Below are 22,122 nucleotides of genomic sequence, written 5' to 3'. Positions count from 1 at the left end.
TCAAACGGTTCTTTTGTTTACGTAACTAGGCTATTATCCATGTTAACGAGCGTACGAAGCATTAGCTGTGATCTTTCCTGTATTCAAGGTTTTATTCATGCCCCTTTTTGTTCCCCCCCCAGCAAACTGCGGTTCCACGAAACGACGAGTGGACCCGCTTTGTCCGCACGCTGGCAGAGATCAACGAGAACAGAGACGATGCAGAGGAGCTGGCGGCTCAGCATCTGGTCGCCTGATCTGCTCGTCCACAGAAGTGATGTTTAAAGGACCAGAGGCGCACTTGTTATCGTCAGCCCCAGGAAGAGATGTGATGAAATGTTTTGATCAGAAAGAGCTTTTGATTCCTTACACCTGCTTATTTGGAGGCCTTCTCAGTTAGCTGGACCGTCTTCCTCGGATTAACACGAGCGTCAGGGATATCGACGTCAGACACTAACACGAAGCCATACTCACAAAACACAAACCAGTTGTCTTTCTTTCAACAAGATGCCTTAATCTTTCCTTTTAAACTTTTGATTGTAAAACCCCACCTGTCTTCATACATCAGCGTTAATTTTGAGATTTATTTCAATCCATAATAGTTAACACTAGCTAAGTCCCATTTCCACCAAAGTTGTAGTAAAGCAATCACATCTTAACACGGGGAATGTAAACTTATAATTGTAGAACCATGTCGTCATCTCCGTTCCTTTTAGACTTGATCAACTTATATTCACTTGATTGTAAAAATAAATCCAGATGTATTTCTACCTTCTATTTTGTTCTATACTGCACCAGTTCTCTCAATCAGTGTAGCTGGTTAGACTGGAGATCTTTGGAATATCCTTAATGCCTAAGAAGATGATCGTGTATGCTGTAACTGCTCGGGGAAGTCGTTTGTTGACAGGATCCGAAATGAGACGGTTTGTTTCCTGAAGAATCTCAAATGTTGGTGTCAAAATGGATAATGTACTTTTCACACAGTAGGAACAAACAGTTTGAATGATTTATTTCAATAAAATACAATAAATACATTTAAATTATATTCCGAGTCCTTAGTCATGATTTCAAAATGAACACTTTTGAAAACATCTGTACATCCTTATGTCTCTGAGGTTTAACTGACACATGCACACCAAAGCTATTGCACACCAGGAAGCGCAGTTACGGTACGTCTACACTACAGGCATCAAAAAATGCTTTCAACGCTTCGCCCATTCACTTGAATGGGGTGACGTAGAAGATTTTTAATCTTCGCCGAACTGCATTGTGGGGAGCATGGCATGGCTTTGCAAGCATCACGAGCATCTATCGGCATCAAAAGTTGAACAATGTTCAACTTTTGAGGCTCGATGCTTGGCATCAGCCAATGAAATCCCGTTTATGCAAATCCCGCCAGTGCAAGCTCAGCCAATCAAACCGCGTGCAAGCTGGGAGAGCCAGACCGCAGTTCATTTCCTCATATTCCAAACGAGATATTACGGTAGCTAATCACCCGGTTCTTTACGACAGGAACTATTTACCGGGATACAAACCGGAGGAACCAGGCATGGAGGGCGGTGGCAGAGACAGTGGGTGAAACTGATTTCGCCTGTTTGGAGAGTTTATATCCAGTTTACTCCGTTTTAACATTGCTATTGCTTTGTATGTCGGGGGCGGGAGGTTCATGTGATTGGTTGCTCGCAAAAAATCGCCAAGCTTCAGACACGCCCAGCTCCAAGATTTTTTCATGCCTGTAGTGTAGACGGGCCGTTACAATCCTTCGTCATGCCATAATGTTCCTCTGTGCAGAAGAACAATATGTACAGTAAAGTTGTGCAAGCAGTGCAAAGACAATGCCATAAAGCCATACTCATGCAGCATTCAAAGTAAGACGATCGCTCAATTGCATTAGAACGTGGCTCAATCAAATCATTTGAGGGGAAACCTAAAGTAAACCTAACCACGGTGAGCTTTATGAAGCTTCCGGCTCCGTTACAGGCACCGCTGGTTTGATTGTCTCCTCTCCAGAAGGCTTGAACTTGGGCAGGTGCAGACCGAACTTCCTCTCCACGCCGGCAAAGGTTGCAGCAGCCAGATGGTAGCCGCCCACATGGTCCGCCGTCACCGAGGGGAGGTCGGGGACTGTCGGTTTGTGAGTGTGCTCAGAGCCGGCAGGGCGACTGAGGAGAGAGAGAGAGGTTAGGGTGAGACACTTCTTCAAACTGACGAGAGGTAGATACTTGTGAAGACGGGGTTGAATTCAGAGGTGGGCCAAGATGATCTACAAGATGTTTACTTCAGTATAAGTAATAATACAAGATGTTTACTTCAGTATAAGTAATAATACTGAATTATAAAAGTCCTGCATTCAAAATCTCCCTTAAGTACAAATACTTAAAGTACCAAGTAAAAGTAATTACTCTGCACAACAGCCTAATCAATAATATTATTATACATCTGGTAAAGGAAGAGCTTGTATTTTTGTTGTCTTTGTTTCACTGTATATACTGTCAGGTAGGGTCTGAATTTCTCCAATTCATAAATTAATCCTAACCTCTTATAATACATGATAAATACTTTCTTAATAGTTTGTGCTTCCAATCTAAATCTTTAAAGTAACTACACTTATTAGATCATTTTAGTCGAGTAGAAAGTACAATCTTTGCCTCTGATTTCAGTGGAGTAGAAGTATAAAGGAAATGGAAGTACTCAAGTAAATTACTACATAATTGAGTAAATGTACTTAGTTACTCGGTTAGAGTACTTACTGTCCTCCAAAGTCCACGTAGAGCCATCTCTGTAACAGTTCGTAGGTCACCAGGGTTACACCAAACTGCGGTGAAGATCTGCAGACTCGAGCTAATGGAAGACAGTTAGAGAATTACAATGTAGGATTTAATATTCTTTCTGTGTATTCTAAACAATTACAGCCACCACAGCAGGCCTCATCTCCCAGTCATGAAACCACTTAGAGAGTGTGTGTGTGTGTGTGTGTGTGTGTGTGTGTGTGTGTGTGTGTGTGTGTGTGTGTGTGTGTGTGTGTGTGTGTGTGTGTGTGTGTGTGTGTGTGTGTGTGTGTGTGTGTGTGTGTGTGTGTGTGTTTACCTCCTGTGCCCTTCCAAAACGCCCTGAAACCTTCCTCCTTGAGGATCTTCCTGAAGCAGTCGATCACCCCGCTGTAGGACGTCTGGCCGGCTCGGGCCGCCACCTGGAGCCTGGTCTTGATGACATCAGCAGGGGTCACCAGCGAAGCCGCCGGGATACCTGAGGAGACGTTTCACAACACACATAATGAAGCACTCTCACTATGCACAGATGGGTGTCACATCCTCACATCCCTGCTGTAGCATCATGCAGGGCTTGAAATGGGTATTGTGCTATAGTGGGATATGACAAAAGCACTGTATATATACATTTTCTATACAGCTAGGAGCTTACAATAGAGAAAATACAATTATTTTGAATATAACCAGCTCATTCCTGTCTTTCTTCGAGATAAAAGGCCATATATTCACCAGTTTCAGCTTCCCACATGTGAGGAATTGCTGCTTTTCCTTCTCATAAATGATAGTAAATTAAGTATATTCAGGCCTAGGGCTGTTGGAAGAAGAACATATGGAATTTAAAGATGCAAAATTCGACTCTTTGAAAATAAATTGAGTTTTTTAAACTCTTTTCTGAAATTTAATTAAATAAACAATTAACCAATAATAAAAAAAAATACCCTTACAGTTGTTGGAGATACAATAGAAGAAGAAAGCACAAAGAAGAGGAAACAGAAATGCCTTTCTTGGAGCAGAAAATGTGACACTTCCCTCATTTAATCCCCACAGACGCTGAGCTCTCCAGATGTGTGTTACCTGCGATGGCTCCAGCAGTGAGCAGCTGGAGAGCCCCAAGGCTTCCGTCCTCATCTGCCAGCATCGCCTTGGTGTGGGCATAAACAGGAAAGTAGATGGCGGAGAAGGGGATGTCACGCAGGAAGCATGCTTTGGCTCCCTAGCAGAAAAAAAAAAAGAAGGATCAATTTAAATATAAATACATCATGGAGGTTTGTCTTGGGGATTAAGTGGTCTGGGAGCCGTCTTGTTCAACCTACAGGGGGCTTTAGTGTTGATGATGGAGCCAAAGAGCCCCCAGGCAGAGCTGCAGCACTGGGCCTCCAAAGAGAGATCCATCACACACACACACACACACACACACACACACACACACACACACACACACACACACACACACACACACACACACACACACACACACACACACACACACAGACCCTGGCGTGCTGGGTTCTTCTGCCAAGAGGAAGTCAGCTTTTCTTTTTTTTAACAAGCCACACACTGTCTGCTACTCATTAAAATATGGAGTATGAACACATGACTTGAGCAGCAAGTAAACCCACAAGGATCTGGAAAAGGAGCAGTAGCAGAGCATAATCCCGCACTAATTTGCTTTTGGTTTTTGGCCACAGCTCCTTTTTGCATGTTTGACACTGTATTGGAAAATTGCAAACAGTCAGCAAAATGAGGGTTTTATATTTAAATGTGTGAGTCCGATCTGCCCATTATGTCTGCGTACACATACACAAACCTTTGTTCAAATAGAACAGTATTTTATCTCTGCATCATTACAGGAGTAAACCTCTGATCATGTTAATATATACAATTGTGAAGGGAAAATACATTTAATAAAGAACTATATATTTTTTCTCCAGTATTGTGAATCTTTTATGCTTAAATATCTCTAAGAAAGGAGCATTGTTAGCGATTAAAGTATCCAACAATATAGATTACATAACTAAATCAAACAAAGAATGACATAAACATACTTTTGAACAGTTAATGCATCAGTAATAATAATCCAGTAACATTATAAAACAAAATTATATACAGATTTTACTTGCTTTAAGTGGTATTTTGCATTGAGGAGCTTTCTTTTTTACTAAGTGCTGTATTGTGGTATTGTTTCTATTACTGAAAAGTGTACCTGACATTTTTGGTCTATTAATCACAAATTAGATTTGCAACTTTAAACTAAATAATCATTTATGTAGTTGTTTTTAAAAAAGTGTCCCTGGTGCCACTTTAATTGTTAGCTATTTTTAGATTGTTGTCTAAAAATGTCTTCCACCAAACCTCTTCTATTGTGAATCCAAACACTGAACAATAAATAAACCCCCCATGTTTTTAGTGTTGCACCTTTGCCCTTGCATGGCAGCGGAGGATGCTGCAGACGTCCCGGAGCTGCAGAGGTGCTGACCTACCTTGTAGAGGCCAAAGAAGCCCAGGTCTCTCACAACAGTCATGGCTCCGACCCTGGGGCCCGTGGTGATTTCTCCAGCCACCTGCAGACGGATCTTAACGATCTCCAGAGGATTGGTGAAAATCACCTGGGAAGCTCCAGCCTGCAACAGGACAAACAAACAGCTGAATGGTGCTTTTTATGCACTCAGACTTGAGCTTACACATCTGAGGGGTGAACTTTTGGGGTGAAAATGTAATGATGTGTAAGCGTTTTCTAATTATCTCAGTAAACTTCAGCACAAAGGGCCACTTTTTCCCCATGATCTGATTCCATATAGTAAGAGAGTGGCCTTGACAGGAGGAGGAAAAAGCAGCCATTGATAGAGGAACCAGCGGGGTCAGAGCAGAGCAGGCGTCGGGTGAGGAGAAGCCAAGGCTCATGGTTGGAAGGCTGTGACCCTGGCACCGGCCCTCTGCCCCCTCGCCCCCCCCCCCCCTGAGGCACCTCCTGTGGCAGGGTGAGCGGCCCATTCTGGCCTCGCCCCGCACACTTCCCCAATTCACCCCCATTCCCAGGGGAGAGCACTGAATCACCCTGACTGCTCGGGGTCCGGGCGAGCAATGCCCTGAAGGCACGGCACCCTCTGACTCAGACACATTTATCACCCTCCCTAAATCTAATCAGGCCCCAGGATGGCCGCTGGTGACATGCAGGGCAGGGGTCTTATCTGTAAACATCCGAGCAAAGTTCTAAAAAAAGCTCTGGCACATTTAGTCATTTTCAAAGTGGAGGGGGGAATATCCGCCGCTCTGAAGATTGATGCAGTCGTCCCGTCTCTTTTATCTTCCTCTCCTCTGATGGGAGCGAGAGTTTACCAACGGATTAAACACACTTTGAACTTTCTTAAAATAACTTGAAGATGTCATCCAATACATATGATCGCATTGAAAGTAATGCAGGCCATAGATTGAATGCATCCTGAGATGTTAACATGTATTGGAAACATCCTTGTTGTCCTGCAGTGGGACCACGCCTCAGGTATGTACCGCGTTGTCAAACTCAATCACACTGAGCTAGAGCCAGCTTCATCCAGGACCCTCCGGGGCCTCTTCCTACAATTACACCCTGACAGGGGTCACGACCCCGGAGACCCCGCTCCTCTGTGAGCAACCTGCAGGCTCTGCTGCAAAGACGGCCTGTTTCACTTCCCCACAGCCAGAGTGAAGGAATTACTTCTGTAATCCAGAGTTCCCCTCAAAGGTGTTATTATTTGGCAATTTAGCCAAGAGTAAAAATAGAAATCTAAAATTACATTGAGTATGACAAAATGTTGGCTGCCAAAAAACAATACTTCACTTTAGGGCCAATAATTATAATTCCTCCCACACAAACTAAATGAATGATCACTGATGGAGTTTTTTAAATGATGAGTATGTGAGAGAAGAAAAAATGCTAACATTTCAAATAAATAACCAAAAAGAATAATCTGGTAAAATGTGGCTAAAATTCAAAATATGGGTTCAGATCACCTGATATAAAGTGTGTTTATAGTCCCTCGTGAAGTGTAATTAAGGACATAACTCAATATGAGGTACACAATGATGTTTATGCTACACAATGATGTGTTTTTATTTAGTACAGTTAGCTAATAAGTCTTTGGGATTCTCAATGCAGAACATGAACTTGTAATATAGGTTTTTATATTGTAGTTTTGGTAAATGTACTTCAATAAAGTATATAGTAAATCTGAATACTTAATCCACCACTGTATATAGTCATGAGCGTTTAAAAAAATCTACATCATAATGCATGCATTTAGTTAAAACATATATTTTCATCCTATAAGGGAACAAGCTATCCGTATACATATTTTAAATGTAGGATTCAAATTAGCATTTCAATTGTATTATATACCATAGTAAGGTTATGTCCATTACTTAACAATTACTTTGCACATCTTTTCAGTGTTCCTTTACTTGGTTTCGGGTTCATTTGTAGAAAGAATAAAAAAAAGATCCCTAAAGTAATGCTTACACATCCACCAGCGAGAATCTCTGCAGGCAGAACGATGGAATTATCGTCTGTGGTGAACTTGTCTCTGATAAAATCATTCATCTGAAAATACAAGACATGAAGAAAAAAGGTAGATGAGACACGATCCCAATCTTGATAGCAGGGCATTAATGTTAACTTGTGGTTACAGTCACATCTTGATTGCGGATAGTGTGTTTCTCCTGCGCTGTGTGCATGTTTTTTATTCACACTGAATTATTCGGAGCAACTTCTGGAGGTACACTGTGGAATGACTTGCCGTGAGTTTGATAGCTTTCTCCGGGGCGACGCCAATGAGCTGCGGGAGCAGACCTGCAAAATATTATGCATAGGTACCATTAGAATACCTGAGAGAGAGAGAGAGACAGAGTCTGGCTCCAAATGAATGCACATTTTGTATCTTTCGCTGAATGAATACATCTACTGACAGCTAGAACAATGTAAGCTGCAGGGTTCTTGTGTGTGTAAAACAAACCCATAAATATTTACAGATGTGGGTGATACATCAGATGCATTACAATACAAAGGTCCCATTGAAAGTTAACAAAAGTCCAAAAATATGACACTGCTGGTGTGTATGGGATCAGCATTATTGAGCCTGATCCCAGTGTTGGTGGGGAACAGAGAGAGCTGTGTGGTCACGGACAAGATCGAGGGTGGAGGGGGAGGGGGGGGGGGGGGGGGTGGCTGGGTGCTATGGTGGCGATAACCGCCATACTGTTTCACCGTCTGTCCTTCATCAGGCCAGATAAACTTCTGAAGGAGCTGCTGAGTGACTGCTGCTGGTATGCAGCCAGAAAACAGCAGAGCGTGTCTGTCTCCGAGTCAATCACCCTCTTATCATGTGCAAGAGAGGAGGCAGGAAGGCAGAGGGGAGCAGATCAGAGCAACAAAGAGCTGCAGTGGAGGAGGTAGCAGTAGATGGCAGTCTTGACTTCCCTCCTCTGAGCAGCCTGAGGGTAGAAGTGTTGTATATCACAAGCCTTCAGCACCATTATCACACAGCCGGGCCGAGGCAGATCACACACTGCTGCTACATGAGTTCTGCTGCTCCTTTTCCTCGGGGAGCTCTCCCAGGTATCGAGATAATGAAAACGCGACCCCTGGGTGTTGCTTTATTCACTGCTGAACAGGGAGGGCAAAGGTTTCTGGTATCAATTAGCAAACCATGCTGCTGATATTAGCACACTGACAAATCCTAATGCTTTCCCATCAGACGGTTTGTTTTGCACGAGAGCCACATGTTGGCCTGCACACAGATTTCCTTTTAAGCACTGTCAAATCTGCAAAGGATTACCTCTGTAGAATCCGAAGAAGCCCTCGTATCGGAGCACTTTCTTTGCGCAGTCGAAGCTGTTCTTGTACATCAGCTCTCCTACGAAGGAGCCTGTGGAGCGCTGGTTCTGCATGCGCGTCTTCACCAGGTCGATGGGGTACACAGCCGTGGCACCGGTCGCTAAAAACACACACATTTGCTGTCAATTGTCGAAGTCTTTGTTTCGTTTTAATAGAAAAAGAAATTCAGAAATCATCTCAACAACATTCTACAAAATTATGTTAAAACAGATGTATTGCTTTGTATGTTTTTCTTGGACACATACAACTCTAAGGGTATTATTGATTATTATTTAAACGTTTTTTCTATTGAATGTTGGAAACCGTTTAAAACCAATTTGTCATCTTTACATTTCATGTTTTGACCTTACAACAGTCCAAAGCCTAAATATATTATATTATTTCTGCAAGAAAAGCAGCAAATCCTCACATTTGAGAAGCTGAAACGCATAAATATGTGGCTTATTTGCTTGATGAAAGACTGGAACTATCAAATCATTTTTTTTAACATTTATTTTCTCTAGATCCATTAGATTATCTGACTAATCTGTTCAGCTCTGAATCAACATTTTTGAGCTCTCGGACCGTTGACTTGCATATAAGCCATCTCGTCCCCCAAATTCCTTTATTATTGTCTTACACAATGTTTGTGCAATAATAATTCTGCAGAAATGTGTTGGGAGGGGTCGATTAGTAATCTAGTATAAACTATAAACAAACTGGTAACTGTGGGAAAACAGTTTGAGGAGGTGACGCAGCAGCAAGTTGCTCTAAACTCTGCTCTGTAGCAGCTTTACTTGTCTTGTCTTGTCTGACTTCAAAGGCTGCTGAGAAATATTTCCTCTAGAACCTGCAAACTCCACGGTCAGCACAGAGGCCTGGTGAGAATGTCAGTTTTACCACCAGATAACTATGGTATATTTCTCTTTTTGACCCTGCATGAATTGGCCTCTGGTGGATGAGGATTGATAAGTATTTGTGTGGAGAGCACACACTCACACACTCACACACACACACACACACACACACACACACACACACACACACACACACACACACACACACACACACACACACACACACACACACACACACACACACACACACACACACACACACACACACACACACACACACACACACACACACACACACACACACACACACACACACACAGTGCAGTTATGTCAGACGTTCCTTGTATCAGTGCTTCCAGTGTAATTAGACAGAGATTCCAGAGAGTGCGGTTCCGGAAGATTTGTGTCATTCCAGAGCTCCGACTCCAACGACAGCCTGGAGCCACCGGCGGCACGGCAGCACAATGCCGGAGCCTCACATCCCAACCCCTCTCAGATGCAGCACAATGGCCGGCCCCGGGGCCTCAGAGCGCCAGTCTGGCCGGCTAAGGTTACCCCTCGGGCGGGCCGGGGGCTCCGCCGCAGACATGTCACTCACCTCCAGCGATTGAGCCCAGAGAAAACCTGTAGGCAGACTCTGCAGCCTGGAGCCAGATGGGCCGAGACGTTTCGCGAGGGTGCTGTGTGGGAGAAAAAGACACCAGTGGTCAAATGAATCTGAAGAAAGACAAGGGGGGGAGGGGTCAGAACACTAACCATGAATCGGCTGGGTATTAAACTATGGCGAACCAGATACATTGTGGAAAGAAAAACGCAGTGCAGTACTCAACAACGGAGGACGGCAATGGAATGTCACATAACGTCTAATTCATCATCAGCCGGTATTAAATGTCACAGACAGGCCAGTCTGGATACAGTAAATGACTGTGTGAACCTGCAGTCCTGTTTTCCACACATGCTGCACGTCGGAGGCTACGAGCTAAAGGTCTTCTTTTATTTTTACAACAAACTTTGGTTTTCTCTCTTATCTACTTGATCTCTGGATTGGTGTTTGATGTTGAAAGCGGAGCCCCTTTGTTTTCACTTTGGTTCAAGGGGAACAGATTAGCCCCACAAGCCTTTTCCATGTCCAGATAAGTATCTACATGAATATTACACAGTCCGAGTGAGACTCTGTTAAAGTATGTGTGTGCAGGTCGAGGCGCTGAGTAACTTCTCCAAGACCAGATGCGAAGAGGGGAGTAAAACAGATTGTTTTTTTCCTCTTCCCAGATGCTTCCACCGAGGGTTGCATGCTAACAAGATCGAGGTCTTGATCAAAGGGTTTAAACAATTAGCCTACTTCCACTAAAGGGCAGGCCTGAGAATTGCAGCATCCCCCCCGAAGGAATCAGATTCCAGACCTCTGAGTGTGAGTCCCAGGAGCATGAGTGGCCTGAAAGCTCTGACCACAGCCTGATATAGAGCTGTGTTATCCGGTGGAGGCAGGAACTATTTTGTTCACCCACATCCACCTTGACTCCCACTCCCCTCCTGCCATTAGCAGACTTTTCTAAAGGCTCCTAAAACTCCTCAAGCCCCACACTGATAAAAGCCTCTTATTAGCTTCTCAGATGTGTGATTGCAGCTCATGTGTATGTGCGGCTATAGTGAATAAAGGAGGGAGAGCCTTTCATGGAGAGGTGCAACGCAACAATCCATTCCTCTTCTATGGCTATAATTGGTGTACTTTTATCTGGGAGTCAAAGTAATGCACTTCACAAGGGAAGAAAAAACATGGGCACTCGGCTAATTCAGCTGCTGAACATTTCCCCTTTTTAGCTCCTTTCTGAGAAGGAAGCAGAGAAAAAGGCTTTTGATAAAAGGCAGGAGGACGTGGGGTGTATTAGAGGAGCAGGCAGGCTACCTGTCTCTGGGTCTCTGCTAGGTGGTAAGGCATGTCTCCTTCCTCCAACGGGGCTATCCTCTCGATGTCTGCATGGTTCAGCCGCCTTAACACATAACAGCAGGGGAGGGAAGGAATTAGGCCAGGAAAGAGCAGAAAGCCCTGCATCTCCTGCGAGCAGCAGCCAGTTACGTAAGATTTTCCACAGACCTTTTACTGGCATATAACTTCAAGTTACAGCAACTTTAATTTAAGCTTATATAAACAACAGACAAACAAAGCTGGATGAGTGCCCGTGGCCCAGCGAGTAAATGAAAGTGTTTTGTTACTCAGAGTTTGAGACACAAGTATTCCCCACTGGCTTGACGCATCATAAAGTCTGTATGCATGTTTTATGTTTGTCTTGTAAATCAGCCAGTGGAGCCACTGTTGTTAAAATGAATGAGCAATAACTTTATTTTACAGCCTATAAACAGACCTGCAACATATTTATTCCATTCATGGTAGATAAAAAAAAATAACAAGGTAATGTTGAAATTGTTTGTTAGTTGGTGGATTCGAGGGAACAGCAGCAAAACCTACCAGGGTGATTGTACGACTAAAGTGCTAAGGTCAAGTAAACGTTGTTTTTTGGAGTCTAAGGCGCGGACTTCCTACGCCTTATTATTTGTATTTTGCGTTTTTTATACTGCCCTGTACATTTGATGTGCTCAGATTTGCTGACTGTCTCACTCGACATTGTCTTTGACTTGTAGTCCATTATACCAAAGACTACAATTATCTTGATGTTGAGCCACACTAGTTCAACTGATTTAAGTGTTTTGTATTAATCAAATGATGTTCCTTTCAAACAGCTACCTACACTTGCTACCAGTTCTTGGCTTGAAGAAGGTCTCTGACCTAAAGCTTTCTATTCTTTCTTTACACATTTTAGTGAGCAGAGGATCGTCCACACCCCACATACAAAGTATCTTTCTTTTCAACACAATCCCTAGAGTCTGATTCATACCACCTTTCTTAAGCTACCAGTAACCCAAAATACTTGACAATTAAAATGTCAAAATGTGATACATAAATAGCTATAGTACTGTAAGTAAAAACATGTTCAGTATATTCCCAGATCAATAGCCGGACTCTAGAGGGTTAAAGGGTCATTCAGGGTCTTACCCGGAGTGAGTGTGGAGACCAGCGAGCTGATACAGGATGGCAATCTCCATCGGAGTGATTTGACCAAACTTATTGGCAGCATGAACAAACTCCTCTGCAATGCAACAAAGAGAAGAATAAATTAAAAGATGCAAACAGGACTTGAGGAAGCTGAGGGGTTAGCCACGTCAGGTATTTTCTACAGCAGGGTAGCATCAAACAGTATTTGCAAACACTGTTTCTTGTTTTTTTCGATTTATTGTGAATGTTTATTGCTAAACAGCTTTTAAGGATATTATAGAGATATTTTAAAAACCATTTACTCCATTCTTGATGTGGCAGGAGTAGACTAACTGAGCTTGCAACCCCCTTAGCAGCAGCCTGTGTCACTCTTTGCTTTATATTCAGTGCTTTACTGTGGCCTGCTGAGAAGCTCCATTACCATCAGGTGGTCTCTCTAATAGGAAACTCTAATGGTTGTTTTTGAAGGAGGGAAAATAGTTAGTTATTCACTTCCCCCACAAAGACCTTCTTGCCAGGTCCAAGGATTGCAACGTTTGCTTACAAGCCTGCTTCTGTCATCTCAAGTGCCGCAATGATATGCTTTACAGCGACCGGCAGAGAAATGTGAGTGTTTGCTTTACACTCAGTCTGATATGTTTAGAATTATGTATAACAAGAATTATTTGCAAATACTGTTTGCCCTAACCCCTTTCTAGAAGGAGGGAAACCATAGGGAGAAAGTAGATTAGGATCAGTGTGATTGTCAGCACCTCTATCAGTTACACAGGTCTATATGTTGAAGGTGATCTGATTACCAGGTTAAAAATGTTCATTTACCTTTCGTAATTTAGGGCTACAGTAAATGTTTCCAGTGTGTCAAAACTCTGTCAAAAAAAAGTTAAGACATCATCGCACAGCTACATTTCACATCACGTTTAAAACATGGCTAATTTGAATGTTGGGAGTGTCTCGGATGTACCTTTGGTAACATGTGTTTCTCTGTGAGTGCCGGCGAGGGTGCTGTAAATCTTGCGAATCAGCTCCATGTTGTTGAGGAGAGCGTTGAAGGCATTGAAGTAGGAGAAGCTCACCATGTGGGAGGTGCTGCCTCCTGCAGCCTGGAGAACCATCAAAAGTCTGTCAGTGCTTCTGTATGGGAAGCATCGACTGGATTTTATTATATTCAGCTCTGCTGCAGTATAAAAAGACCAAGCTTACTGTAGACTCAGTGGATTCTTATCTTTTACTTTCTTCTTAAACATTTTGAAAACACATGTTGGCCACTTGGGGGCAGCGGGAAAAAGTTGTTAAAACTACAATGACATATCATTGCATTTTAAGTTATTATTTATTTACACAAAAGTCATAGTTTGACTATCTTTTTATATCTGTTTTTGTTCTATACCAGCTCCTGAGGAAATATCTGGCTCCAAAGGTGCTAAATGTTCCACTTTGTTGACTAGATAGTGGCAAACCGTCTGTCTGCTGCTGGGAAGATAGTGAAGAGAGGGTTTTAAGGTGCAAACAGCTGCCTTCAATGGCCAAAAATGACATTTTAAGAGTGCTGACAAAGCTGAAACAAATCAGTTCAGTTGTATGTTGAACAGCTTAACAATTAGCTGAAACATGCTATAAAGATCTTTATTATAAAAATATGAATTATATCAGATTTAAACATTCAACAGTGGTCTAAAAAAAAAACTGAAACTCACTGAAACCAGGTTTTCCTCAACAAATGGAGTCAGCATGTGGTGTCTGATGGTGGCCATGATGTCGCTGAAGTCCAAAGCAGTAATGGTGCCACTTTTGTTCTTGTCTTTTTGTGAAAACGCCTGGCGGGCATGCTCCAACTGCAGCTCCTGCAGCACCACACACAAAGAGAGGAGGTCAAGCTGTTAGCTGACAAAAGAAGCAAATAATGTGTTCCTGTGATGAGGAGCATCGCATTACAAGGGAACAGGGAAATCGTACTTTAGAGGATGAAAGTGTAATAATGTCAGTGTTGGACAGATGTGAAAGGCATCAGATGTGACAGCGTCAGACACTGGCTGTTGTAATCACCACAGTCTCTCTGGAGACTAATGGAAACCATGTCCCGAGAAGCCTGATCCCGGAGCCGAGCCGAGCGGAGGGTGAGGCGGCCGGCAGGTGTGTCCGCAGGAAGATGATTCAATATGACAACCATGCAATCAGATGGAGATGCAGGGGGAGGCTGACCCCGGGTCAACGTCTGCTGTCAGAGCTCATCGCATACAACCAGAGGACCACAGAGAAACGTCACCGCAATACTCAGCTCCATCTTTACACTCTGGTTCTGATAATCAGTAGATTGTTGCTGGAGATTAATCCTCACAATGTTTGCTGATTATATTGTTTGGAATTCATAATGCTACTTTGCCGCTTCACAAACATCATACTTTTTAAGTCTATAAAACCTCTACCTTGAATGCACTTACTAAAGTCTAGCCAAATACCGCTACAACCACAAGGTGGCAGAGCCAGGACTGTTTGAGAAACAAACAATCTACACTACATATATACTGTTTTGTATTTTTAAGTAATACTCATGTTAAGAAATGAAATCTGCGTGGACACGACAGAAAAACAAGACAACCAAAATGATTGATGTAAATTAAATCCTACACACACTAGGGTCTTTGGTGTAGCAGTGGGAAGCCTGAGTCAAGTATGATAAACCACAAAGTGCTCTGAGGGATCCCACACTGCAGTGCAGCCTGTCTAACTCTCGGACCACCCAGCCTCTCCACAGCAGCCCCCAACTCCAAACCAGGCCTGACCCTATACTGCTGCTGCCGATTTCACAGCACAGAGGTCTCAGTGAGATACAGGCAGAAACCAATAAAGCACAACAACAACGTTAAGTGTCTTAATGGCACACTGGGCTACCACAAACCGCTAGAACGGCTAAAGAGATGCAACAGCATTATCTTAAGAGATTATATACGGCATGCAGTTTACGTTACGTCATTTCCATTTGTTCCTCAGCAGGAGGAAAAAGCCTCGCCACGGGATAAAGGTGATCATTATGAATGGTTTTACATTCAATTGATGCTCACTTTCTAAGATATTTTGCAGCATATCATGATGCATACCTGTTTAACTGTTGCTCTTAATATCTGCTGCTGAGGTCAATGAATCTACACTGTTCAGACTACTCATCCTTTAACAGAGAAATATGACACTTTTTAAAATACCAATTAAAATGCTACACTTGTACTATTACTCTTTTATCTCAGTTGGTATCCATTTCAATACAACAATACATTGTGTACATTTTTGTCAAAGAGGTGTCTCCATAAATAAAGCAAAAGAAAAGAGGAAGAAGTTCTGTCAGAGGAAGTGCGACAGAAAGTTGGTTAACAACACGGCACTCTTTCTCCATTTTGTGTCCCCTCGGGAAAAGGGCGAGGAGAGAGAGAAGATGAATAAACAAATAATTAGTTAGGGGCATATTTAAATTAAGAAAAGTGACAAATAGAAATAGTTGAACACGTTATCGCAATAATAAAGCATTTTGGTTAGCACAATATTTTCTTGCCAAGTGTAAAATAGGAAAACTGATAACACTCTTATATTTGATCTGTGTATGTGAATTCGATAAAAAATACGAGCAGCAGGTTAGCGTAGCATAGCATAAGGATCTTCTTCGCAGTGAATTTCTGGAGTCTTACATCACCATCAGGTTTTAGATTTTACAACTAGTTAAGTCTAAAATATGTGACATAAAGTTATAAATAGCTTTGAAGGTGCTGGTGGGCAGACCAGAGTCAGGCTGTTTCCTCCCTGTTTCAAGTCTTTACGCTAAGCTTAGCTAACCATCTTCTTAGCTTTTGATTGACAGACAATTGAATGGTATCATTATTTTGCTGTAACTCTGGACAGGAAATCAAGCGTAGTAGTCTTTTTGTTGCGAGACTTGCTGCAGGCTTATCAAGCAGCATTGGTAATTTTACAGAACCTATAGAAAGTGTAGATCGATTATATACCTGCAGAAACTGGGTGAACTCTGAGTAGCTGAGTCTCTTTTTCCTTTCATGGCCAAAGTGAAGCTTGATGAACTCACAGTCCCAGTTGAAGGTAATGTGGTGATGAACTGTAGTCTGGCTGAAGATGTCACGTACATTTTCTGAAAGAGTAAAACATGAATGAGCGATAGAAAAAAGACGGGGGAAACATGCAAGATGCAATTTTATCTATCTTCCATCCTGATTGCGTTGGTAGAAAACCTTGTTGAAGTAGAGGAAATACTCCATTTGGATTGCAAAGCTGAATGTGCTGTTTGACAGTTCCACTCCTCCACTTTACATTTTGAGGGTTTTGAGTCCATACTGGACGTTTTCTGTATAAGCACTGCCTCAGTTTCAGTGCACAGACAGAGCATAGCCGCAGCTTCTTTGTAAGACTCTGTATCTCTTAGTTTATGACATGCTGGATTCATTGCTCTGCCTGTCAGATGGAGCTTGTTATAATGAGATGTTCCAAACAGCTCACTTGCTGTCTTGCCCTTAGACGAGACTACTAGCATATGTAATACATAAAAAAGGCATGGCTGCTGTTATATTTATTGGCAACACATGCTTTAGTAAGAAAAGCTCTTGCAGCCCAAAACGATCAATGTCACAATCAAACAGACCTAGAAACCCCATCGTGCAGATGTATTGAGAATTGTAACTTTCATTACATATATGAAGTTACCACCATTTACATTTTACATACCAAAAGAGATGTCGCCTGTGCCCGTCTTGTCAAACAACTGAAAGGCAACTATGAACAGAGCATCCGGGGCACACAGAACTGATTCAAAGGCCAGAAACTCCTGGAAAGAGATCAGTCTGTTTGGACAAGAAAGAAAGAGTGCTATCTGAACAAAATGTTTATGACAAAATTAAAGAAGAAATACTGAAGAAAACCTAAAAAAATACAAAAGAAAGTACACAATGACAAAATGAGAGAAAGCTTAAATCTATTTTACAGCTAAGCTTCACAGTTCATTCTCGACAATGAAAACAGCACTTAAATAATTTCAGCCAGGTCCATTTAAAGCATTTAATCAATTTACATGATCTACATTTCAACATTGAAGGGCACTTGAAGGACTGGTCCATGTTGAGCTTCAACAGGTTTTCTATTATATTTCATAATTCATTGTATAAACTATATACGTATTATTATTACGAATATCTTTTAATTTTCTTCAAGAAAACCACAAAAAACAAAGCCCTAATTTGCTAAGAAGATCGGTATTTAAAGATCTTTTTACCCCATTATTTATTTATTTTAGCTGTTCATTAGACAAAGTGGAGGTCTAACTGCTGCTCTCTTTTCTTCAATTCAAGATTAATATACACACAGCTATCTTATCAATTCATTTGAAATTGATTAGCTGCAGGTGTAAAACTGCCTGATAAAGATACCTATTTACTCTGCTAACATTATTAAGAGAAATCATTCACAGTCTGTTTAGCCCCTATACACATGTTAGTGCAACAGGTGAGACACACAGGTGTCAAACCGACCTTAAGAGGACCGTTCACCAATATCAAAACTACATGTGACCGCTAAACTGTAATGCTTTTAAACAATCCAGATTGTTTTGGTTTGTTGTCTACATTGCTCCAAATAAAACAAACTAGATGGTACTTGGGTTGTGGTCAAAGTGCCAACAAGTTAATAAAGAACTCAACATCCATGTATTGTTTGAAATGTTAGGACCTGGATAATCAAGATGATTCACAAACCTTGACCTATTTTGTTTGTGGAAGGGCTTGTATTTTGTGGCAGTGCATTTTCTAATTAAAAATGAATTGCATCCTCAATGTTACACCTCACAGTTAGGATGCTCAGAAAAGACTCTTGTCCCTGCGTAGATGTGAGTAGTTGTGAGTAGATGTATGCTTCCTTCTGCACAGTAATACTGTTGGCAGAAAATAGCTCCTGCATGAAACTGCACACAACAAGATCTGTGGAGTATCTGCGTAACCAGGTCATGATTTCTGGAGAGAGAAATTGCTGTTGCTTTTTATCAAATATGTATTTTTTTTCTGGCACTTTAAGTACCCCAAGGTAGCTTCAAAATGTTGAAGCTACCTTCTTTGCCGTTTATTTCCAACACTGGGCAGCTCACACCGAAACTATCTAGATTGATAAAGTAATAAAACATGAGGGAAATATTTGCTTTTTTTGTGGCGGGAGGGAGGGAGGGAGGCGTGGTACATTACATTTTACATTCTGGCCAACATTCATTTATTCGTGCAATAATGTACAGAAATGTGTGACCCAGTAACGGAATAAAAAAAAAATGTATACAACCTAATGTAAGTACATAAACACAACATAATCCTCCCATAACATCTAACAAGGCACTGCTTCGCACTTCAACACGCTTGTCGTCTTGTTAAATAATCTTCATTCCTGTACTGTAGTATTGTGCTGACAGCATGTAATTTAAGAATTCTAGTTTCCCTTTGTCCTTACATTGCTTCCAAGACAACAAATGATGGCATGTAATATTTACTTTAATATATATTTAAGTAGCAGAGGCTGCCTCCAATAACTAATCTGTCGTGACTGCTGGAGAAATGTCAAGATAATGGGAAAATCATTAAAAGTGTAACGATCAACGTACAAGAAATACCAAGAGGCTATAGACCAAAACAATTTATTATAGCTGACACTGGGAATTAAGATGTGAGGAAACGTAAACCCTGTAAATTCAAAATGAGATCTACAGATTTGTTTGAAGAAATACAGACACCAACAGGATATCACAAATCTAGGCAACTTTCCATACGTCACTGTAGGCACTCACCCATCTTTCGTAGTGTCAGCCACTCCAGCTATCAGTTCCACAGTTTTGGGATTATGCTGAGGTTGTGCATGCAGACCCAGGTACTTCTGTACAAAGTCACCGGGGGTCATGTAATGCTCTCCATCCTCCAGCACACTGGCATACTGCAGAGGAGACACACAAAGAGCTGTAAACAACTTGGGTGTCTCATAACATGTGTTTAGAAAGAAAAAGATGTAGACTACTAAATGCAAAGAGAAAAATAGGTGATAATTGGTCTCTCTTTTTTAGAACAATAAGATGTTTGTGTCTTTTTTCTATTCTGGCCCAATTTGGTTAAGTTTACTGCCACTACACAATTGTTCTAAATGTATACAATGCTTTTCTGTTAGACATAATAACAGAATGAATTGAAAGGAAGCAGTCTCTTTCAAATGATTGTCCTTCTTTGACTTAATGTAGGAGAGAGATAAATGTATCCTTGCACTCAGAAGGACCATATTCATCTCTAGAGGATACACAATTACATTTGAAAAGAAAATGTAAGATAGACAAACATCAATATGCATGGTGTGCTGTACACTTCAATGATTACAAAAAACAATAAACATAAATAAATAAAATGACAGCTTTTGACAAAATCACAAGCCCATTTTTCCAAAAATAACATTATTTTTGGCTGATTTTGTGATTTAACTGCCTGAAAAATGAAGGCGGTTTAACGTATTAATGCATAACACACTGAGACAATAATTAAATTAATGAATAATACAAATCAATCTAGATTGTTTTGGTATGATATCTGCTACGCTCATACCACACCATTCAAGATTGATACAAAGCACTACAGGGAGGAGATACAATTGTAAAATCCACATAGTTAGTTGACTTGTAAGAAACTTAAAAACCTGCCAAAACAGGAATGAATTGTTTGCTTCGTGGTGAATACACATATTAGATAGCATTACCTGTTCTAAATGGATGGAAGTCAAGGGGATTCAATTTGGATTTTACATTCGGGCCAAGAAATCCGTTTATGGGTGCATTAACACAGGTTCAGAATGTACCGTATAACGACACAATTAAGGTACACATACAACCCCAAATAATCCTCACTTAACAGCTATGAAGGCACAAAAACACAACAAATTGAAATTTATAAACTGCATAACACTTTTGTTACAATCAATAACAATCAGCATGCAAGCAATGTTGCTTCTCTATTTCACGTGACTGGAGCAGAAACATGCACAGCTCACACAGCACTGTGCTAAACCTGAGATCTCAGCAGGCTTTAAGATGTAAGGTCAAATATAGAGTCTGGGTTGGGTTTCCAGTTGGAACAGAGATAGCTCTGAAACACAAGCGCCACATGAACTGGCAACAGAAAGGCCACGCTCATGGGAGCCAAGTCAGATAGAGAGACCATGAAATAAACAGAGCAAGAGTGTGGGAGGAGACCTTCAAGCCAAGTGTTTTCAGCATTACAATTCAATGCACTCTGTTGAATTAATGTTTTAAGTGAAAATATTAATTCCAAGCAATTTATTGCCACATTACTCGTTCACATGATTGTGTATCCATTTATCCTCACAGTAGGCCTCAAGTAGTTCTTAATCAAATTATACAGGCAGTCAGAATGAGCTTCCAGTAATTAACTCTTCCACCTGAATATGCATTACAAATTAAGCAGCCCACTTATAGTGGAGTCAAGAGATGTGCAGAGACCTTAAGGCGAATTGCATCTCAAACAGAGTCCCTACTTTAAGGGACAAGTATATCCTGCAAATAAGACGTGTGTGGGTAAACAAGCCCACACCCTAATGGTGGGGATTTGTTTTTTTGACGGTTAGCGGGCAGAGAGTGATGAGAAATCCAATGACAGGCTTAAGATCACAACACACACAAGTCAAAGCAAGAGGGATATTCTCTGTTTAAGCAGATCCTAAATTAGTCAAAGCATTGTGACCTTTACTGAACTATGTAGTATCCCAATGGACACCACACAGTAACTCACGGCTGCAACATGTTACACTTGTGAGACTCCTGTTTGTGCCTTGTTGGTTAATGCTCCAAATGTTTTAATTTCTGTGAGCAGCAGTCTTACCTTCAGAAAAATAGCCTTCAAGTCATGGGGGTCTGCCCTTTTTGTTGATTGCACCTGTAACACACAAGTTCAAATTTGCTATAAAGACATTTCAGTCAGATTATCACAATGAAGCCTAATATAAAATAGGCTACACAATGTAGGGATACTAAGCCATTATGTTAAATCAATAAAACTGAAGTTCATGGTGTAATTGGTCAGCTTTGATTTTTACGGTCAATCACAGACGGCTGTAGCAACAATTATTAACACCATACATGTAAACAACGTATTCAAACCAAATCTCCTCTATATGCAAATGCAACCAAAACTACAGTCGTCTCTGCAGGCTGGCAGAGATGCCCCTGTAAAGATGCAGAAACACAAGAGTAGTGGATTCTGCTGCATTTAAGACAAGAGCTTTAAACCCACGCGTCTGAACAGACATGCTGTCCTCCGTATCCGACGGCTGCTTTACTGCCTTTAAAATGAATATCTGAAAAGAAATATTGACGGAGTCACCTTGACCGCCATGCTGGGAATGACGTCAGCTGCAGTGAACTAGCTCAGGCGCTGGGCTCAAGGATGACAGCGAGCATGACACGGGACCGCCGTGGTCTAAGACACCAAATATATATTTAGCAGAGTATTGTCCTTTCTGTCTGCAGGGCGGTTTTTGTCGGACGAGGAGCCAACGCGAGACGCGATGCTCCGGACAGAGATGCAGCAGCTGAGAGCTTGC

The 22,122-nt window shown here is 41.6% G+C and overlaps 2 protein-coding genes across 8 annotated transcripts in view; one reads left to right on the top strand and one right to left on the bottom strand.

The window, feature by feature from the left end:
- LOC307029107 (dynein, cytoplasmic 1, intermediate chain 2a-like) overlaps positions 1–1,024 on the top strand; it is a 20,396-nt gene extending 19,372 nt beyond the window's left edge. For all 6 annotated transcript variants that reach the window (XM_079664735.1, XM_079664733.1, XM_079664736.1 and 3 more), the window contains one exon: positions 123–1,024. In XM_079664735.1, the coding sequence (XP_079520861.1) occupies positions 123–236 (114 nt within the window). In that variant the 3' untranslated portion in view covers positions 237–1,024. The remainder of the gene's footprint in view (positions 1–122) is intronic.
- LOC307029105 (electrogenic aspartate/glutamate antiporter SLC25A12, mitochondrial-like) lies at positions 974–22,122 on the bottom strand. 2 transcript variants are annotated; one of them, XM_079664730.1, is made up of 18 exons: positions 21,903–22,122; positions 21,402–21,455; positions 19,316–19,458; positions 17,224–17,339; positions 16,494–16,633; positions 14,199–14,345; positions 13,466–13,604; positions 12,505–12,598; positions 11,359–11,443; positions 10,051–10,132; positions 8,558–8,716; positions 7,520–7,572; positions 7,243–7,323; positions 5,228–5,368; positions 3,822–3,960; positions 3,067–3,225; positions 2,730–2,820; positions 974–2,141 (listed from the first exon to the last, which is right to left on the bottom strand). In XM_079664730.1, the coding sequence occupies exons 1-18, from the start codon at positions 21,912–21,914 to the stop codon at positions 1,934–1,936; spliced, it is 2,043 nt and encodes a 680-aa protein (XP_079520856.1). In that variant the 5' UTR covers positions 21,915–22,122; the 3' UTR covers positions 974–1,933. The 2 variants fall into 2 exon arrangements, with proteins under 2 accessions (XP_079520856.1, XP_079520857.1); XM_079664731.1 differs by lacking the exon at positions 21,903–22,122 and adding an exon at positions 21,813–21,875.

This window comes from Notothenia rossii (assembly GCF_949606895.1).
Source record: "Notothenia rossii genome assembly, chromosome: 2".
In the NCBI taxonomy this organism is placed as follows: domain Eukaryota; kingdom Metazoa; phylum Chordata; class Actinopteri; order Perciformes; family Nototheniidae; genus Notothenia; species Notothenia rossii.
This window is presented reverse-complemented; position numbering and strand designations above follow the sequence as displayed.